General features: G+C 46.2%; 1 protein-coding gene across 3 annotated transcripts in view; it reads left to right on the forward strand.

The window, feature by feature from the left end:
* The window catches only part of LOC120981848 (N-acetylated-alpha-linked acidic dipeptidase 2-like), a 156,009-nt gene that overhangs the window by 21,633 nt on the left and 112,986 nt on the right, over positions 1-21,390 (forward strand). Inside the window, exons 2-6 of one of the 3 annotated variants that reach the window (XM_040411611.1) lie at positions 5,884-5,926; positions 6,028-6,244; positions 16,426-16,714; positions 20,430-20,555; positions 20,641-20,824. In XM_040411611.1, coding sequence (XP_040267545.1) covers positions 6,051-6,244; positions 16,426-16,714; positions 20,430-20,555; positions 20,641-20,824 — 793 coding nt within the window. In that variant the 5' untranslated portion in view covers positions 5,884-5,926; positions 6,028-6,050. Of the gene's footprint in view, positions 1-5,797; positions 5,927-6,027; positions 6,247-16,425; positions 16,715-20,429; positions 20,556-20,640; positions 20,825-21,390 lie in introns of those variants that run through there. The other 2 variants (XM_040411612.1, XM_040411613.1) reach the window with 2 other exon arrangements.

A 21,390-nucleotide genomic window follows, 5' to 3' on the forward strand; every position in this document is an offset into this window, starting at 1 on the left:
ATTATCCGGAAGCTTGTGCATTTTTATAACACCCGTGAATCAGCGCTTCTCATTGGGAGCAAGAGAATCCGTGAGCTGCGTGAGGCCAAGTACACTGCTCAAAAAAATAAAGGGAACACTTAAACAACACAATGTAACTCCAAGTCAATCACACTTCTGTGAAATCAAACTGTCCACTTAGGAAGCAACACTGAGTGACAATCAATTTCACATGCTGTTGTGCAAATGGGATAGACAACAGGTGGAAATAATAGGCAATTAGCAAGACTCCCCCAATAAAGGAGTGGTTCAGCAGGTGGTGATCACAGACCACTTCTCAGTTCCTATGCTTCCTGGCTGATGTTTTGGTCACTTTTGAATGCTGGCGGTGCTTTCACTCTAGTGGTAGCATGAGACGGAGTCTACAACCCACACAAGTGGCTCAGGTAGTGCAGCTTATCCAGGATGGCACATCAATGCGAGCTGTGGCAAGAAGGTTTGCTGTGTCTGTCAGCGTAGTGTCCAGAGCATGGAGGCGCTACCAGGAGACAGGCCAGTACATCAGGAGACGTGAAGGAGGCCGTAGGAGGGCAACAACCCAGCAGCAGGACCGCTACCTCCACCTTTGTGCAAAAAGGAACAGGAGGAGCACTGCAAGAGCCCTGCAAAATGACCTCCAGCAGGCCACAAATGTGCATGTGTCTGCTCAAACGGTCAGAAACAGACTCCATGAGGGTGATATGAGGGCCCGACGTCCACAGGTGGGGGTTGTGCTTAAAGCCCAACACCGTGTAGGACGTTTGGCATTTGCCAGAGAACACCAAGATTGGCAAATTCGCCACTGGCGCCCTGTGCTCTTCAGAGATGAAAGCAGGTTCACACTGAGCACATGTGACAGACGTGACAGAGTCTGGAGATGCCGTGGAGAACGTTCTGCTGCCTGCAACATCCTCCAGCATGACCGGTTTGGCATTGGGTCAGTAATGGTGTGGGGTGGCATTTCTTTGGAGGGCCGCACAGCCCTCCATGTGCTCGCCAGAGGTAGCCTGACTGCCATTAGGTACCGAGATGAGATCCTCAGACCCCTTGTGAGACCATATGCTGGTGCGGTTGGCCCTGGGTTCCTCCTAATGCAAGACAATGCTAGACCTCATGTGGCTGGAGTGTGTCAGCAGTTCCTGCAAGACGAAGGCATTGATGCTATGGACTGGCCCGCCCGTTCCCCAGACCTGAATCCAATTGAGCACATCTGGGACATCATGTCTCGCTCTATCCACCAACGTCACGTTGCCCCACAGACTGTCCAGGAGTTGGCAGATGCTTTAATCCAGGTCTGGGAGGAGATCCCTCAGGAGACCGTCCGCCACCTCATCAGGAGCATGCACAGGCGTTGTAGGGAGGTCATACAGGCACGTGGAGGCCACACACACTACTGAGCCTCATTTTGACTTGTTTTAAGGACATTACATCAAAGTTGGATCAGCCTGTAGTGTGTTTTTCCACTTCAATTTTGAGTGTGACTCCAAATCCAGACCTCCATGGGTTGAAAAATTTGATTTCCATTTTTATTTTTTGTGTGATTTTGTTGTCAGCACATTCAGCTATGTAAAGAACAAAGTATTTCAGAAGAATATTTAATTAACTCAGATCTAGGATGTGTTATTTTTGTGTTCCCTTTATTTTTTTGAGCAGTGTATATACATCAGTTATTAGGAGGCAAAACCAGTGACACCTAGTCAGAGAAAGTATAATGGAAAGCTCTGCACCTGTAATGTGTTTTTGCCCTGCACCTGGTTTTGGCTCACAATAAAGCTTAATTCACACGTGAGTGTTTCACGGACGTGTGCTGTACGTGTTCTCCATGGACAGCACACGTCCCCATTCACTTTAATGTGTGTATTCAGACATCAGTGTTTTTAGCACAGATGCATGCTCTATTTTGTCTGTGTTCACATATCCATCACTTCCATTATAGTCTATGGGTCCGTGAAAACCACGGATGCAACATGGATGCCATCCGTGTCGCACCCGTATTTCATGGATCATTAAGAAGAGATGCTTTGAAAACTATTTTTCATCTGTGCAGGGTCAGTGAAACACAGATGCAACATGGACAGCAAAAAACGGACACATGGACCCAACACGGATCCTTCACGGACAGCTTCACAGATGCATCACTGACCACCTGCTCACAGATTTGAGCATGGACACAGACGTGTGAATGAGGCTTAATCACTGAAGTGTGAACTCAGCCTTAGGCCTTGTTTTTTGTGGGTGTACGGGCCGTTTTTTTGTGGTCCGTATACGGAACCATTCATTTCAATGGTTCCGCAAAAAAAACGGAATGTGTTCCGTATGCATTCCGTTTTCGTATTTCCGTTTTTACGTTCCGTTGAAAGATAGAACATGTCCTATATTTGGCCGCAAATCACGTTCCGTCAATGGGTCCGCAAAAAAAACGGAACACATACGGAAATGCATCCGTATGTCTTCCGTATTCGTTCCGTTTTTTCTGAACCATCTATTGAAAATGTTATGCCCAGCCCAATTTTTTCTATGTAATTACTGTATATCAAAGCCCCCTATAAGAGATCAGGGGCTGCCAGGCAGCAGGGGGCAGACCCCCCTCCCTCCCCAGTTTTAATTTCATTGGTGGCCAGTGTGGCCCCCCCCGGCCCCCCCTCCCTTCCTCTATTGTATTATTTTCATTGGTGGCACAGTGTGCGCCCCCCCGGCCCCCCTCCCTCCCTCTATTGTATTATTTTCATCAGTGGCACAGTGTGCGGCCCCCCCGCCCCCCCTCCCTCTATTGTATTATTTTCATTGGTGGCACAGTGTGCGGCCTCCCCTCATTCCCCCCCCCAAGCATCATACTTCCCTGCTGCGCTGTCTGTGACCGGCCGGGAGCTCCTCATACTGGTAAGTGACAGATCATTAAGCAATGCGCCACACAGACCTGTCACTTACCAGTAGGAGGAGCTCCCGGCCGGTCACAGACAGCGCAGCAGGTAAGTATGATGCTTCTAATATTGCTAAGTAATCATGGCAACCAGGATTGCAGTAGCGTCCTGGTTGCCATGGTTACCGATCGGAGCGCCAGCGATTAAACTGGGACTCCGATTGGAACTCTCCGCTGCCACCAATAATCGGGGGGGGGGGGGGGGAGAGGGGAGGCCGCACACTGGCCACCAATGATATAAATACAATAGAGGGGGGGCCTGGGGGGTGCACACTGGCCACCAATGATAATACAATAGAGGGAGGGGGGGCGGGGGGTAGGGGCGCACACTGGCCACCAATGATATTCAAACTGGGGAGGGAGGGGGGTCTGATCTCTTACAGGGGGCTATGATACGCACAATTAACCCCTTCAGGTGCGGCACCTGAGGGGTTAATTGTGCTGATCACAGCCCCCTGTAAGAGATAGGGTGCTGCCAGGCAGCAGGGGGCAGTCATGTAAACAGTTCGTAGTATATTCTAACTTGAAGCGTCCCCATCACCATGGGAACGCCTCAGTGTTAGAATATACTGTCGGATATGAGTTTTCATGATGTAACTCAAATCCGATGGTATATTCTAACATAGAGGCGTTCCCATGGTGATGGGGACGCTTCAAGTTAAAATATACCATCGGATTGGAGAAAACTCTGATCCGATGGCATATTAACTCCTGACTTACATTAAAAAGTCAATGGGGGACGGATCCGTTTGCAATTGCACCATATTGTGTCAACGTCAAACGGATCCGTCCACATTGACTTGCGTTGTAAGTCAGGACGGATCCGTTTGGCTCCGCACGGCCAGGCGGACACCAAAACGACTTTTTCCTTCATGTCCGTGGATCCTCCAAAAATCAAGGAAGACCCACGGAAGGAAAAACGGACACGGATCACGGAACTACGGAACCCGTTTTTGCGGGCCGCAAAAAAAAACGGTTGTGTGCATGAGGCCTTAGGCTAGTTGCACACTAGCACTATATATCTGGCAGGCTGTTCCAGCAGGGAACAGCCTGACGGATGTCTTTGCACTCCGGCATTGGCAGAGGTTTGTAAATCTCCGTCCAGCCCCATTAACTATAATGGGGTACAGCGGAGATCTGTCCACATTCCGGCAAATATGTTGAGAATTGGCCAGAAGAAAGCCGTTGTACTACATGTGCTGCACTGCCCTCCACCTGTACTACATGTGCTGCACTGCCCTCCACCTGTACTACATGTGCTGCACTGCCCTCCACCTGTACTACATGTGCTGCACTGCCCTCCACCTGTACATGTGCTGCACTGCCCTCCACCTGTACTACATGTGCTGCACTGCCCTCCACCTGTACTACATGTGCTGCACTGCCCTCCACCTGTACTACATGTGCTGCACTGCGCTCCACCTGTACTACATGTGCTGCACTGCCCTACACCTGTACTACATGTGCTGCACTGCCCTCCACCTGTACTACATGTGCTGCACTGCGCTCCACCTGTACTACATGTGCTGCACTGCCCTCCACCTGTACTACATGTGCTGCACTGCCCTCCACCTGTACTACATGTGCTGCACTGCCCTCCACCTGTACTACATGTACTGCACTGCCCTCAACCTGTACTACACTGCCCTCCACCTGTACTACATGTGCTGCACTGCCCTCCACCTGTACTACATGTGCTGCACTGCCCTCCACCTGTACTACATGTGCTGCACTGCCCTCCACCTGTACAACATGTACTGCACTGCCCTCCACCTGTACTACATGTGCTGCACTGCCCTCCACCTGTACTACATGTGCTGCACTGCCCTCCACCCGTACTACATGTGCTGCACTGCCCTCCACCTGTACTACATGTGCTGCACTGCCCTCCACCTGTACTACATGTGCTGCACTTCCCTCCACCTGTACTACATGTGCTGCACTGCCCTCCACCTGTACTACATGTGCTGCACTGCCCTCCACCTGTACTACATGTGCTGCACTGCCCTCCACCTGTACTACATGTGCTGCACTGCCCTCCACCTGTACTACATGTACTGCACTGCCCTCCACCTGTACTCATACTGATGACTTAGCCTCTGGTTAGGTCATCAATATCTGATTGGTGGGGGTCTGACATAAGCCCCCCCCCCCCGCTGATCAGCTGTTTGAGAAGCCACTGGCACTCCTGTAAGCGCCGTGCTCTTCTCTCTGCTCACCAAGCGCAGCACCATACATTATATAGCGGCTGTGCATGGTATCGCGCTCATCCTCATTCACTTCAATGGGGCTGAGCTGCTCCTAGGCCATGTGACCGATGAACGCGTCGTCACTGACCTAGGAAAAGCTGAGAGAAGGCCGCAGCACTACTGCGAGCGCCGGATTCTTCTCAAACAGCTGATTGGCGGGGGCCCCGGGTGTTGGTCTCCCACTGATCTGATACTGATGTCCTATCCAGAGGATAGGTCATTAGTATGTAAGTCTCGTAAATTCCCTTTACGCACTGCAGTGTAAATCACAGCACATATTATATGCAATTGGAAAATGTGTCATGATGCAGCGATTTCTTAATCATGTGCTATAAAACATTTGGTTGGCCAGCTCGAGATCATTGGAGTTGAGGTCTAAGGCCAGGTTCACACTTCAGTTATTTGGTCAGTTATTTCCATTAGTTACTGTGAGTCAAAAACCAGTAGTGAAGCCTACAGAGAGATCAGGTATAATGGAAATATCTGCACCTGTTTTGTGTTTTTGACACGCACCTGGTTTTGGCCCACAATAACTGATGGAAATAACTCACCAAATAACTGATGTGTGAACTCAGCCTAAGCCACAAATAATTACCTACACTGGTAACTGGTTTGCTCTTAAATAGATGAAGGGGAACTATTAAAAATAGATTTATGTTCAGATGAAAATGACATTTGTTCTGCTCTTTCCCACAGATAAGAAGGTACTCGGCCTCAGAGCTCTTTGACGGGCAGTAAGGTGAGTAAGATGCCATATACTTGCATACTGTACATCCTCACATATACAATACTCACTATAAAAGATGAATGTATAGTATTAAATTATTATTTTTTTCTTAGATCAAAAAACAGCTTTAGTTACAATGCATCGGATGACAATTCTGGGGCTGGTCACTTCGGCAGTGGTCTTGCTGGTAGTTGGGATTTTGATTGGTCATTTTGCAATCATTCCTTCACAAGTTTCATGGCTAAAAGAAATGAGCAAAGATGGAGATCCCAAATACAGCCGTCAACTCCACCAAGAGATCCAGGCTGAGGAGATTCACAAAAACTTACAGTAAGACTAAAGATTTACAATCTTAAAATGCTAAAAACACAATTGCAGTAAACTTTATCTTGACTTTCACTTTCTCTTGTGTTAGGTTGGAGCTACATAGTGTTCTTGGCCACGTCACCCATCAAGTGACTAAAGATCCCTGTGTAGCAAGGCAGGCCTTGAACTGAATGGTGTTGTAGCGCAACTGATTAATTGGTAAAACCAGTTGCACTGCAACACCACTCAGTCCAGTGGCTGCATTGCTACATAGAGATCTTTGATCACTTGAACGGTGTTGTGACTAGTGTTGATTGAGCACCGTAGTGCTCGGGGGCTCGGGCCGAACACATGATATTCGGGTGCTCAACTGAGCACCTGAGTATAATGGAAGTCAATGGGAGAACCCGAGCATTCAACCAGGTACCCCCTGTTCTGAAGAGGGGAGGGTGCCTGATTCATAAGAAAATGTCATAAATTGTTGGTAACACCACCGAAATGGTTCTGTAACAGCATAGGGGGGGGGGGGGGGTATGGATGCATCTTGGACTAGCTGGTCGCTGCTGGGAACTATGTTGCCCGAATAGTACACCACTTTTACATAAATTACAATAATACGCACAAAACCAAGAGGGGAAAAAAAAAAATTTTTTAGAGGAAAAATGTATAGAAAACATTCTTTCCTGAATATTTACTTGTATGTAAAGTGCAAGTGCCGCCAAAAATTACAAGGAAGAGGCACTCCGATACACCCTTAGTTACCCATAAAGGAGGGCATCATACACACCCTTTAAAAATTATGATTGATGGCCTGCTCGTGACCCTCAAAAACATTAGGAGCAAGGGCCTGCTGATCTGACCATCTAAAACATTATAGGCGGTGGCCTGCTGCCGCTTTGGTGACTCTAGTTAACCTGGGGCCGATGGCACGTCCCAGTGACGACGACAATCCATTCGGATGTCTGGCCTATCAACTTTCGATGTAATTCTCAGCTCAAAACCATTGTAAACTACGGGTAACGAGGAATTAGTGTTCGATTCTGGAGAGGGAGCCTGCGAAACGCCTACCACATCCAAGGAAGGCAAGCGGGTGGCGCGCAAATCACACACTCCCGACTCGTGGAGGTAGTGACGATAAATAATAATACAGGACTATTAAGATGCCCTGTTATTGGAATGAGTAATAAAAAAATTACAGGGAATGTCACAGTGGTATTTTAGATGAGGAAACATTAGACAGGAGAGGCACTGCTGCTGCTTTGTTGACTCTAGATAACTTCTGCCTGATCGCACGTCCCCGTGAAGTCCACGATCCATTTTGATATCTTCCCTATCCACTTTCGATGTTCTTTTATGCGCCTAACATGGTGACCACCGGTAACGGGGAATCATTGTTCGATTTCGGAGAGTGAGACTGATAAACGGCTAGTACTTCAAAGCAAGGCAGCATGAGATGCGGGCCTGCAGGTGAGCTGACCCTGTAAAAAATTTTAGGTGCGGGCCTGCTGGTGAGCTGACCCTGTAAAACATTATATGCGAGTGCCGGCGGGTGAGCTGACCCAGTAAAACATTATATGCGAGGGCCTTCAGGTGAGCTGATCCTCTAAAAAATTCTATGCGAGGGCCTGCATGTGAGCTGACCCTGTAAAATATTTGAGTTGCGGGCCTGCAGCTGAGCTGACCCTGTAAAAGATTTGAGTTGTGGGCCTGCTGGTGAGCTGAGGTGGAACCGTCAAACCCAACTTGATTATGATGGCTGCAAAAAATCATATGCGAGGGCCTGCTGGTGAGCGGACCCTGTAAAAAATTATATGGGAGGCCTGCTGGTGAGCGGACCCTGTAAAAAATGAGATGTGAGGGCCTGCTGGTGAACGGACCCTCTAAAAAATTATATTCGAAGTCCATATATGCGAGGGCATTATATGTGACGAATAAGCAATGCATGTTGATATGACGGAAGAGGAGGAGGAGGAGAAAAGGAAGATTCAACCATATAACCTTGTTTGTGGTAGAAGGGGCGCATGGAAATACAGTCTATTAACTACATTAAAAACGCCTGGTGGAGTCGAGAAGTTATGGTCAATCCAGGCCTTGTTCATTTTTATATGAGTCAACCTGTCAGTAATTTAAGTTGACAGGCGGATACTCTTATCTGTTATAATGCCACCAGCAGCACTAAATACACACTCAGACAAAATGCTGGTGGTAGGGCAGGCTAGCACCTCCAAAGCGTAGAGCGCCAGTTCGTGCCACGTGTCCAGCTTGGACACCCAGTATTTGCAAGGCACTGAGGGATCATTGAGGACGCTGACACGGTCTGCTATGTACTCCTTCACAATCTTTAAAAAAAATTCTCTCCTTGTGGCAGTAGGCTGCAAAATCAGGGTGAGGGTGCTGGCGGGGTGTCATGAAACTGTACCAGGCTTTGGAGAGTGTTGCCCTGCCTCTGTTGAAACTGCTGTGCGTTCCCCTGGTCTCCACTCCTCGGTTGGCCAAGGAAGTACGAACTCTGCCGCCAGCGTTGTCAGATGGAAAAGGTTGGTGCAATTTTTCGACAAGGATCTTCTGGTATTGCACCATTTTGCTCGTCCTCTCCACCAGAGGAATGAGAGATGAGAAGTTCTCTTTGTAGCAGGGGGCGAGAAGGGTGAACAACCAGTAATCCGTTTTGTTTAAAATGCGTATAACGCGCGGGTCGCGGGAAAGGCAGCCTAACATGAAGTCAGCCATGTGTGCCAGAGTACCAACAGGCGAGACTTCGCTGTCGTCATCAGGAGGATCACTCCCAATCTCCTCATCCTCTTCTGCCCACCCACGCAGAAAAGATGGAATTAAACTTCCATGGGTACTACCCTCTGTAGCGGAGGCAACCGTCTCCTGCTCCTCCTCCTCTTCAGCCTCCAATTCGCACCGGGAGAAGACGAAATGAGGGTGGTCTGGCTATCATCAACCTGTTTAATGTCTTCCCCCATTTCCACCTCTTCCACATGCAAAGCGTCGTCCTTAATTGTGAGCACGAGCGTTTGAGAAGACACAGAAGTGGGATGGTGACGCTGATAATAGCGTTATCGCCGCTCACCATCTGTGTTGATTCCTCAAAGTTGCGTAAAGCCTCACAGAGGTCAGACATCCATGCCCACTCCTCGATTGTGAATAGCGGAAGCTGACTGGAAAGGTGACGACCATGTTGCAGCTGGTATTCCACGACTGCCCTCTGCTGCTCACAAAGCCTGGCCAACATGTGGAACGTCGAGTTCCAGCGCGTGCTCACGTCGCACAACAGACGGTGAGCTGTCAATTTCAAGCGCTGCTTCAGCGTTGACAGACCTGCTGAAGCAGGCAAATTGGGGTATATTTTTAGAAACCGCTGAACCACGAGGTTGAATACGTGGGCAAGGCATGGGATGTGTCTAAGGTTGCCCAGCTCCAAAGCCGCCGCCAAGTTACGGCCATTATCAGACGCAACCATGCCTGGTTCTAGGTTGAGTGGCGATAGCCACAGCTCAGTCTGGTCTCATCCCCTGCCACAGATCTGCGGCGGTGTGCTGTACGTCACCTAGGCAGATCAGTTTCAGCACAGACTATTGCTGCTTCCCCACTGCAGTGCTACACTGCTTCCAGCTACCGACTGATGACTAACTGGTGCTGCACGCAGATACTTAGAGGTGGAAGTGGAGGAGGAGGTGGAAGTGGAGCAGGAGAAGTGGGGGTTGGAGCCACTAATGTAGGTGGTGGCGGAAACCCTGATTGAACTGGGGCCCACAATCCTTGGCGTCGGTAGCACCTGTGCCATCCCAGGGTACGAGTCGCTCCCGGCCTCCACAACATTCACCCAGTGTGCCGTCAGGGAAATGTAGTGTCCCTGGCCGAAAGCACTTGTCCATGTGTCCGTGGTTAAGTGGAGCTTCCCAGGAACTGCGTTGGTCAGGGCACGTGTGATGTTAAGGAACACATGTTGGTGTAAGGCTGGCACGGCACACCTTGAAAAATAGTGGCGGCTGGGGACTGCGTAACGAGGGACAGCCACCAACATCAGGCTGTGGAAGGCCTCAGTGTCCACAAGCCTAAAGGGCAACATTTCCAGGGCCAGTAATTTGGAAAGCTGCGCATTTAGTGCTATGGCCTGTGGGTGGGTGGCTGGGTATTTGCGCTTGCGTTCAAATGCCTGGGGTAATGACATTTGTACGCTGCGCTAGGACAGGGAAGTGGATGTGGTCGCTGATGGTGCTTGCGAAGATCCAGGTGCAGGGCGGGAGATATCCGGGCCTGCGTCTTGGACAGGGGATTGGCCAGAACGTAACACAGGGGAAGAGGAGACAGTGGTGTGACCCGCAGACACTGATTGTGGACCCAGGTGTTCGGCCAACCTATTAGGGTGCTTTGATGGCATGTGGCGGATCATGCTGGTGGTGGTGAGGTTGCTCGTGTTAACTCCTCGGCTCATTTTGGTGTGGCACAGGTTGCAAACTACTCTTCTTTTGTCGTCCGCACTTTCCTCGAAAAAGCGCATACTACCGAACACCTACCCCTTGGCAAGGGAGATTTACGCAAGGGGGTGCTCCTGTAAGACCGTGAACCGGGGAGGGACCCCCAGGATACAGCGAACTCATGGAATAAGGAAAGCGACACGGACACCAGCTCTTGATGCAAAAACAGTAACTTTACTGAACAGTGGAATTAACAGTAATTACAAACACAGTATAATCACATACAGTATCAAATACAATGAACACCACAACGTCACATTCCCTTCTCTTGCCCCCAAACGACACTGTTCACGTGCCCTAAATACTCCCAGCCTAGACGCTGGAGGAGCCTTGTAGTGTAGCAACAATGGAGTGTTCAGAATACTCTGTACCCCAGGCTCAGAGTCACGGTACCAGCCCAACTGAACAACTGTACCCAAGGCGGCATACACAGCAGAGCCCGCAAGTCAATACTGTGCCGCAGGGTAACGGACCTGACCGATGGCACACACGGCAGAGCCTACAAGTCAATAAACGTGCCGCTGAGTCACTGACCTGGGTATGTCCTGTGTTCACTGCTTGCTCCAAACCAACAGCAAGTCCCTGTCACAACATGTGACCCTGCAGAACCTGAAACTCTGACCCTCTGTTCCGATCAGCTTCCTGATGCCAATACTCATTCCTGCAAACAGAATCCGGATCCACACGGTTCTCTCATGCAGCTCACAAAATGGCGGACTACTCCTTCTCCAAGCTGAGCAACTCCACCTCTCCTGGTAGGTCCAACCGTTCCACGGATCGTCCAGCCTTCCGGGACCCAGTCCTCTCTCTCTCTCTGGGAAGCCTTCTGGATCGCTGACCCTGGCCTAGTTCTTATCCGATGGGGACTTACACCAACTCGCAGGTCCTTCCATCCACCATGAGGCCTCACAGGGTCTGTAACCACGTTCCACGGTCCAATTGACCTTCCGGGAACTGATCCTCTCTTCCTTGACAACATCTGCATTGCTGACAGGCATCAGTCACTTCTGACCGTGACTTTGACCGCTCCAAGTCCCACAGACCTGAGGATGGCACTGGATCCTGTCTTCAGCCTCTACAAAAACATGTCTCCTCATGTCACCATTTCCTCTTTCTCTCTGGCACACACAGCAGCATGAGTCATCATCTGTTTTGCATATTCAAATCCCAGAGTGTGCTGGCTGTAGCTGCAAAACAGTGGCCTCTAGTGCCCAAAATGCCAAATCACAGTTTCAGAAACAGCATTCAAGAATCAGTGGCTGTTTCTCCATCTTACACTCTGCCTTCTACCTTTTGCCACCCCACTGCCTCTTCCAGCCTGTTGCAGTGCTGCAGATCCCTCCCCCTCTGTACTGCTCTCCTCGCTCGGCTTGTTGCCACCTTCCCAGGTTTGGTCAGTAACCTAGTCATCCCGCACTTCCTCTTCCACTTCTTCACTCTGATCATCCTCCTGATTTGTTGACCTGACCACAACCTCAGTGATTGTCATCCTCTTCCTGAACCTCTTGAGACAATAATTGCGGTTGAGTCATTGGCAACTGTGTCGTCTCATCATCATCCACCTCATTAAACACTAATTGCTGTTCCCCAGCGTCATGTTCTTGTGACTCTGGATGCTCAAGAGGTTGGGAATTGGGGCACAAGATCTCAGGTACCTCTTCAAGCGTGCTTGGCGAGAGGGCCAAATCAATTAATGGCGATGAAAAGAGGTCCTCGGAATATCCGAGTGTGGGATCACTTGTTTGGCCAGACTGTAAATGGTGGGAGGAAGGAGGATCAGGGTGAGGATTCTGTTGACCAGACTCTTGGCTACTTAAACTGGACTTGGTGGAAGACAGGGTGGTGCTTAACCAACTGGTAGCACTATCTGCTGCAATCCAACCGACCACCTGCTCGCACTGGGCTGACTTCAAGAGTGGTGTCCTGCGCCGCCCTGCAAACTGGGACATGAAGCTAGGTATCTTGGATGATTGTTTTTCTTGTGCTCTGGCAGCAGGCACAGTTTCAACACGCCCAGGGCCACTTCCCCGTCACCATCAGCATCAGGGCCACTTCCCCGTCACCATCAGCATCAGGGCCACTTCCCCGTCCCCTCGCCTTCTTCAATAAATGTTATATGCACGCTTGACACACAAGATGTGGCACGGATGTCACAGTTCACAGTATATAGAAAAAGTATGGAAAGAGGAAAACAGATTTCACTTACATTTTTTACTATCTCTTGTCCTGACAAACACACACTATTGCAGCGCAGATGTGACAATTCACTGCAGACACCGTTTAAAGGCAAAGTGTGGATAAATTATGGAAATTATATATTTGTTGTCACTAATATTTTTCCAAATATCTGGGCCTGACACACAGACGCTATTGCAGCGCAGATGTGACAATTCACTGCAGACACCGTTTATAGGAAAATTATGGAAAAAATATATTTGTTGTCACTAATATTTTTCCCAATATCTGGTGCTATTGCAGCACAAATGTGACAATTCACTGCAGGGAAAAGTGTGGATAAATTATAGAAAAAATATAATTGTTTTCAATAATATTCTTCCTATCTCTGCCCCTAACACACAGAAGGTATAGCTGAACAGATGTCACAAGTCACTGCAGAAACCCTCTATAGAAAAAGAATCGCAAAGTATGGAAAAAAAAAATCAAAGACTACTTTGCAAGATTAAATTGCTGCCACCACACACAATAGTTCTTAAAAGGACTTTTGGGTCTTTGAAACGTTTTAAAATTGAATAAATTGCGATCACAAACTGCCTACACTATCTGTCCCTTCCTAAGCGCAGCTCTCCCTGATTCGCAATGAGCCGAACTCGCGTCATCGGGTGCTATATAGCACCCGATGGCACGTTCTGGCCAGCCAATCACTGTAATGCCAGCAGCCAACATGGCTACTGGCATTACAGTGATGGCAGTACTTACCTGCACGTTTATTGGCTGCTTAGCAGCCGCGAAACGTGCGGGAAGGAGACTCGAGCATGGCGCTCGAGCACATGCGGTACTCGGCCGAGTACCGCCATGTGCCAAGAATAGCGATGCTCGAGCCGAACAGGTATTTAGCCGAGCATGCTCGCTCAACACTAGTTGTGACCAATATCGCCGTGTAGACCTAGCCTTAAAGGGGTCATGCCGTGACTGATGACAACCAGACATCTAGGACATGACAATCTCTTTCTAACAAACTTAGAACCAGCCCTGTACCTCACATGGATCCAGAGATTTCCTCATTCATTGCTCCAATTGTTCTGCTGGATTTACTGTATATCAAGCTGTCAGTTCGGGGGCATTTCCTTTCTCCTGTAGCTCTTTCCCTGTAAATGCCACAGCTCGTAGATATGGCTAGTGGCATTTGAAGATTTAAACTGAGCGTGTGCGACCACCTCAGTTAGGTGGATAGAGAAATAAGGAAAAGAACAGCAGGTGGCGCTATACAGATACATTTTATTGAATAGCTCACTGGCTATACTAAATTTTTAGTTACATGTAATAGGAAAAGTATTCAGATCCAGGGACTGGTTTGTAAATGTAGAATATTAATCATGACAGAACCCCTTTATGTGTCAATTAAATTTAATAATTGTTATTTCGGTACTTCCTATATCATTCTTAAAGAGAACCTGTGACAATGAAAATTACTGTTAAGACTTGTAGGACTAGATCAGCTAAATGTAATGAAACCTTTCGCTTAGCGATCCATTGCTTTTTTTCAGGAGAGAAAGTACTTTTAATCCATATGCAAATTATCAGTTAATTGCACCAAGGACACACAAGCCATTCTGTGCACTGTTGCCATTCCTGCTTTGTCTATACGCCCCTCCCTCTCCTTGATTGACAGGACCAGGAGAGATAACAAAGTAGGAACCTGCCCCAGTCAATCAGGGAGTAGGAGGGGCTGACATAACAAGCAGGAGGAGCAAGGGTGCACAGAGTAGTTTGGGTCTGCCCTCGGTGCACTTAACTGTTAACTGCTGCCAACAGGGTAAGTAAAACTGAATCTTTTTGCAAATGAAATTCTCTAATGTATGTTTAGAAAAATTATTTAGAATTCTTTTTTTATTTGGCTTATTTTTCCAGCTTTCACGATGCCATCCAAAAAATTTCATAATATACCAAATTTTAACTCAAAAGAGCACATTAAGGCTGGTTTCACAAAGGAAGCAGAGCAATCCAGCAGGCTGTTCTGGCAGTTCCCCAGATCTGGCCTCCCTGGATACTGCCGTTCACCGCCGGAGCCCATTGACTATGCTCTCCTCGCTCCACTAGACAGGCGCATGTACCCACGGATCTGCATTTTGGTCAATATACTACATATTTATGTGATGTAAGATGCTTTTGTATCACTTTTTCACATTACATTGTACAATGTATGTAAACCAAAACCAGAGAAAAAAAACACAAAGATCATAAAGGAAATTTTTGGAGCCTCTCCTAGTGTTGACTTAGAAATAGCGATACAAATGCTGGCATGTGAAGCTAAAACATTATGCTTTCAGTAGATTGTGAAACATCATGTTCTTACCATAAGAGACAGACTATGAATTTTAGCACGTTCTTCCAGTTCTGCAGCCTCCCCTGCTCCAACACTGGATACTATTGTTCATTTGTTTAGATTTCTTTATTCATTAAGGTGAATGTAAACATAATTTTTGGCAAACATTTTATGGAGAATTTTTAATGAGAGTCTGTCAGCTCGTTTTACCCTATTACCTAGTTCCATGTAGTGCTTGTGACGACAATCAAAAACATACCTTACCTACAGCATCGCAGAGAGATCACTTTTTAATAATATTTTCAATTAGGATTTGGTGCACCCAAGGTGGGCCCTTGTCCCTTGGAGCACCAGCATTCCATCCCTCTAGTCTAAAGGCCTATTTGCCAGGTAGTGGACAGATCTCTGCCGCATCTCATTATAGTCAATTGGAGCTGGCAGGCACGTAGCAACATCCGGCTATGCTGCACCCAGAGAAGTCCGGCTGGCTATCCTCTGCTGGAACAGCCTGCCGGGGAGCTCTAACGTTCATGTGCAACTAGCCTTAGAAAATCTGACGCACAAGCCCCAAGGTTTATGTTAACTCCCATCCCCATACTTCTATACTAATCAAAATGCAGTATACAAAGACCAGTTGTACCTCCACATCATGACCAGTAACTATAGCTACCCCCAAGTATAGTGACACATGAATAGTGCCCCTGAAAACAATGGTACAGATAGGCACTGCTACCAAAATAGTGCCAGTGCCCAGTGACTTGCTAAGACCTAATTTGCATCCCCTCTTTCCAAAAATCACACAGTAATGGGAAAACAGGGCAGAGCTCAGGTCTAAGACCAGATTAAATGGCCACTTCCATCATTTTTTTTTTAGTACATAAACAACCTATATGGTCTCATTTACATCTCCGTTTAGGAGATCTGATCAGATGCAAATGCCGGCTGTCAGCCAGACAAAAAAAAAAAACATTTCACGCAATGTTTTCTTGTCTGGCTGAAACCTGGCATTTATGCCGGAAATCAACTGGTTCTTTACCAGACCTCATTGCAGTCAATGGGGATCCAGCGGTGGAAGAGGATTCAGTAATCTGATCTGTGCCAGACCTTCTAACAGAGATGTGAAGAGGGCCTTTGTGACTATTCTGATAAAAAAACAAAAAAAAAAACTAGGTTTTGTATTAGCTTAAATAAGCTATCATTTTTCTACTCTGCAGGTTTTTTTCTAGCAGGCCTCATATAGCTGGAAGTTTCCAGGAGGAGGAGGTTCTGGTGAAGTATATACATAACACTTGGAAATCAAGTCTACATGGATCCAAGATCTACAACTACACCGCTCTTCTCTCTTACCCCAATGCAAGTGATCCCAATTATGTGTCCATTTTGTCTGCTGATGGGGTGGAAAGTGATCTCTCAGCCAAAGTGGAAAAGATTCTCAGTCCTGACCAGAATGATTCCACTGTGGTAAATCCTTTCAACGCCTATTCACCACCAGGCGTTATTGTGGTAAGTTTCTATACATGTTTATAACGTATTCATTTATTAGTATGTATCAAAAACGCAGGAAGTTAGTTTACAATTTAGAAATGAGAGGCTATATATACACACACACACACCATACAGTATATTTATCAGGGAGATGCAAAGGTGGGAGTTTTGTACCGGGGACCTGGTCCCTGAGAGTGCCCATAGTCACTTGTATTTTGACGGGCACATGGTAGGACGAGACCCTATTATAGATTATTCAGTGGGGCACAAAAGGTTCAAGATACATCTCTGAGGTTATCACATAGACATTCAGCTTATTAATGGAGAGGAGGATCTGAGAGACCAAAGGTCCATTCACACCGACTGATAATCAGGCTTGTCATAAGGTGTAGCACACGCTGGTGTTGATAAATCAGGGCCTACATGCTGCCAAAACAACTTTGGACCGTTGTTTGGCAAATCAGATCCAAGTAAAGGTCAAATGAGAGGTTCGTTCAGTGTGTGGTTTTATTTATTTTTTACCACATGTACTATACTACTCTGTATGTGCTACATGCACTGTACTGTTATCTGCTAGTGCTAAATGTACTATACTGCTCTCTAGCTTTCCTTCATGTAATGTTCTCTACCTGTCCTACATGTACTATGCTGTTTTCTGCATATACTGTACTGTCTCCACCTGCACTACATGTACTATACTGCTCTCTAGATGTGGTACATGCACTGTACTGTTCTCTGCTAGTGCTAAATGTACTATACTGTTCTCCGCTAGTGCTAAATGTACTATACTGTTCTCCGCTAGTGCTAAATGTACTATACTGTTCTCCACTAGTGCTAAATGTACTATACTGTTCTCCGCTAGTGCTAAATGTACTATACTGTTCTCCACTAGTGCTAAATGTACTATACTGTTCTCCGCTAGTGCTAAATGTACTATACTGTTCTCCACGATTGCTAAATGTACTATACTGTTCTCCGCTAGTGCTAAATGTACTATACTGTTCTCCACTAGTGCTAAATGTACTATACTGTTCTCCACTAGTGCTAAATGTACTATACTGTTCTCCGCTAGTGCTAAATGTACTATACTGTTCTCCACTAGTGCTAAATGTACTATACTGTTCTCCGCTAGTGCTAAATGTACTATACTGTTCTCCGCTAGTGCTAAATGTACTATACTGTTCTCCACTAGTGCTAAATGTACTATACTGTTCTCCGCTAGTGCTAAATGTACTATACTGTTCTCCACGATTGCTAAATGTACTATACTGTTCTCCGCTAGTGCTAAATGTACTATACTGTTCTCCACTAGTGCTAAATGTACTATACTGTTCTCCACTAGTGCTAAATGTACTATACTGTTCTCCACTAGTGCTAAATGTACTATACTGTTCTCCGCTAGTGCTAAATGTACTATACTGTTCTCCACTAGTGCTAAATGTACTATACTGTTCTCCGCTAGTGCTAAATGTACTATACTGTTCTCCGCTAGTGCTAAATGTACTATACTGTTCTTTACTAGTGCTAAATGTACTATACTGTTCTCCACTAGTGCTAAATGTACTATACTGTTCTCCACTAGTGCTAAATGTTCTATACTGTTCTCCGCTAGTGCTAAATGTACTATACTGTTCTCCGCTAGTGCTAAATGTACTATACTGTTCTCCGCTAGTGCTAAATGTACTATACTGTTCTCCGCTAGTGCTAAATGTACTATACTGTTCTCCACTAGTGCTAAATGTACTATACTGTTCTCCACTAGTGCTAAATGTACTATACTGTTCTTTACTAGTGCTAAATGTACTATACTGCTGTCTACTTGTGCCACATTTACTGTACTTCTCTCTACTTGTCCTACATGTACTGTACTGCTCTCTACCTGTACTACATGTACTTTACTGCTCTCTAACTGTTCTACATGTATTATACTAATCTCCACATGTCCTACATGTACTATGTGCTTGTACTACAGGTCTGTAGTTGTCCTGTAATAAATGGACTATATTTAGTGTATGGTTCTTTACCTGGCTTAGAACAAGCTGCTGTCAGGCACCAGATGAAGGCAGCTCAGGGATATTATTGCTGCACTCGGGATGTACCGTAAAGCAAGACGAAGCTCCTGTCCTCAACACTTTAACCAACTTTCAACATTTCTGTTAAAAATAAGATTAAAATATACATAACTAATACAGATAAAACACACCCTTAATTTTGTTTTTGTTTTTTTGGGCGGGGGTTAACATTTGGGATCTTCAGCAGCAGTTACTTGTTTGCCTTAGAGTTATGGTCTCATATTACAATCGTTTTTAGATACAGTGGTTGTGATTAGTATTGTACAGGGGCTCTATACCGGAAAAGAACTGATCAGACATATCCCCATGCATTCTGAATGGAGAGTAATCCGTTCAGGATGCATCAGGATGTCTTCAGTTCAATCATTTTGACTGATCAGGCAAAAGATAAAACCGTAGCATGCTACGGTTTTATCTCCGGCGAAGAAAACTGAAGACTTGCCTGAATGCCGGATCCGGCATTTTTCCCCATAGGAATGTATTAGTCCTGGATCCGGCATTCAAAATACCGGAATGCCGGATCCATCCTTCCGGTCTGCACATGCATGTGAAAAATGATACAAGACAAATCCATCTGTCCGCATGACAAGTGGAGAGACGGATCCATTCTTGCATCACATTTGTGAGACGGATCCGCAACCGGATGCGTCTCACAAATGCTTTCAGTCACATCCAGATCGGCAGATCCGGCAGGCAGTTCCAACGAGTGAACTGCCCGCCGGATCACATTGCCGCAAGTGTGAAAAAAGCCTAAACTGGAATTAACTATTCCAGCTTAGATGTACTTAACTGAACCTAATCCCTTACCAACGCATTGCTGCCACCTGTTGGTGAACATGGAAACTGCAACAATAAACATTTCACATGGTTTATAATGCACACTTGTGAATGACATAATGTAAAATCATATTAGATGACAAGATAAAGGCCCTTAACAGATTGTAGCGGGGTAGAAGAGTTTCGTGACACAACTCTGGGGTGTTACACTTTCAACTGGCATTTTTCAGCAGGGTGATGCTTGCCCCCACACAGCAAGGGTTTCTCAGCCAGATTGCAATTCTTCCATGGCCTGCCCAGTCACCAGATTCATCACCAATCAAGCATTATGGGACCAGCTAGCAGTCACCTTCTGCAGCCTACGCGTGTGCAGGATCTACAGGTCTAAGCGTAACATCTGTGGGCAAATGTGCCGCAGGATACCATACAGAACCTGTATGCCTCTATGCCAACTATATCTCTTACTATATCCAGGCTCGAGGCGGGCCCAACAGGGTCCTAGAGCCTTCTTTCAAAAGTACAGTTTTCCCCAATAAACAGATTCTTCCGCTCTAATATTGTAATCCTTACATATATCAATATATTTGAATCATTTAATTCCAACAACTCCGTCTTGGTGCAGTAATTATATTTTTATTTTTATAATGGGTATAACTTCACAGAGCTCTGTAGTAATTAAGGTTTCACAACAGTGTTTTTGCTCAGGGATAAATCAGAACATATTTTATTAAATACTAATTACAGAAGTGTATAATGTAGTGGACTGTACAGGTGTATTATCTGTCGATACATTTTTGTGTTTTTCGGGAGTTTTTGTATAGTCCAGCTATGGAATCGTATATTGTGCCCAGAACAATGATACCAAGCAGACTTTATTTCACTAGGGAGACCCAGTTTATGTGAATTACGGAAAAGTTGAAGACTTCCATTACCTAACGCAGGATCTGGCAATGAATCTAACTGGGACGGTAGCAATTGCCAGATATGGTCACATTTTCAGAGGTGACAAGGTACGTAAGTAAATCTTAAAAAAAATCTTTAGTAATTTATTGACCATTGGGATCATTAATACCTTTTCTCAATTTGTAACCTTAGGTGAACAACGCAGAGATGTTTGGCTGCGCTGGAATGATTTTATATTCTGATCCAGCAGACTACGTGGTTGGTAGCCTTGACCAAGTGTACCCCGTGGACTGGTGGCTACCAGGAACGGGGGCTCAGAGAGGAACTCTATTCAGAAATAATGGTGACCCGCGAACACCATTCTACCCATCTACTAGTAAGGAGCATGCAGTCCTAAACAGTCTGCAGATGCTGCGGTATTACACATGGTTTGTGTTTTAGGGAAGTAGAAAAATCTGACCAATATCTACAGTATAGTATTACAATGACACACCGAGTGTTGGGGTCATATAAATGGAATATAGATATTGAGGCTCACCCAGCCTAAATCGTGCAGTGATGCTACAAGAACTGAATTGACCTGCCTAGTCAAGTAGGGAAAAGGTATATAAAGTATAGTATAGTCCGAGCACTCACATACGGGCATATGGAACGGAAATCATTAATAAAAACATTTAATAAACATCAGAATGCAATACAATAAAAACTAAAAACAAAAATAAAAACCCGGATAATGGAACTCCCGTTGGGGGTGTACTCTATATAAAGAGCTTGTGCTTGGGAGCGTATTTCCTAAGAGAATAAACGTCCTGGGAACGATGAATAAAGTTAATACAACTTCAAACGGCTGATGCATATGAAACGCCATGAATGTGCACAGATAGATACTGAAAAAACCTGCCAGTCAAAGGGACCCACAGCAATAGTTAAATCCAAACAAAG

The sequence above is a fragment of the Bufo bufo genome, chromosome 11, assembly GCF_905171765.1.
Source record: "Bufo bufo chromosome 11, aBufBuf1.1, whole genome shotgun sequence".
NCBI lineage: Eukaryota > Metazoa > Chordata > Amphibia > Anura > Bufonidae > Bufo > Bufo bufo.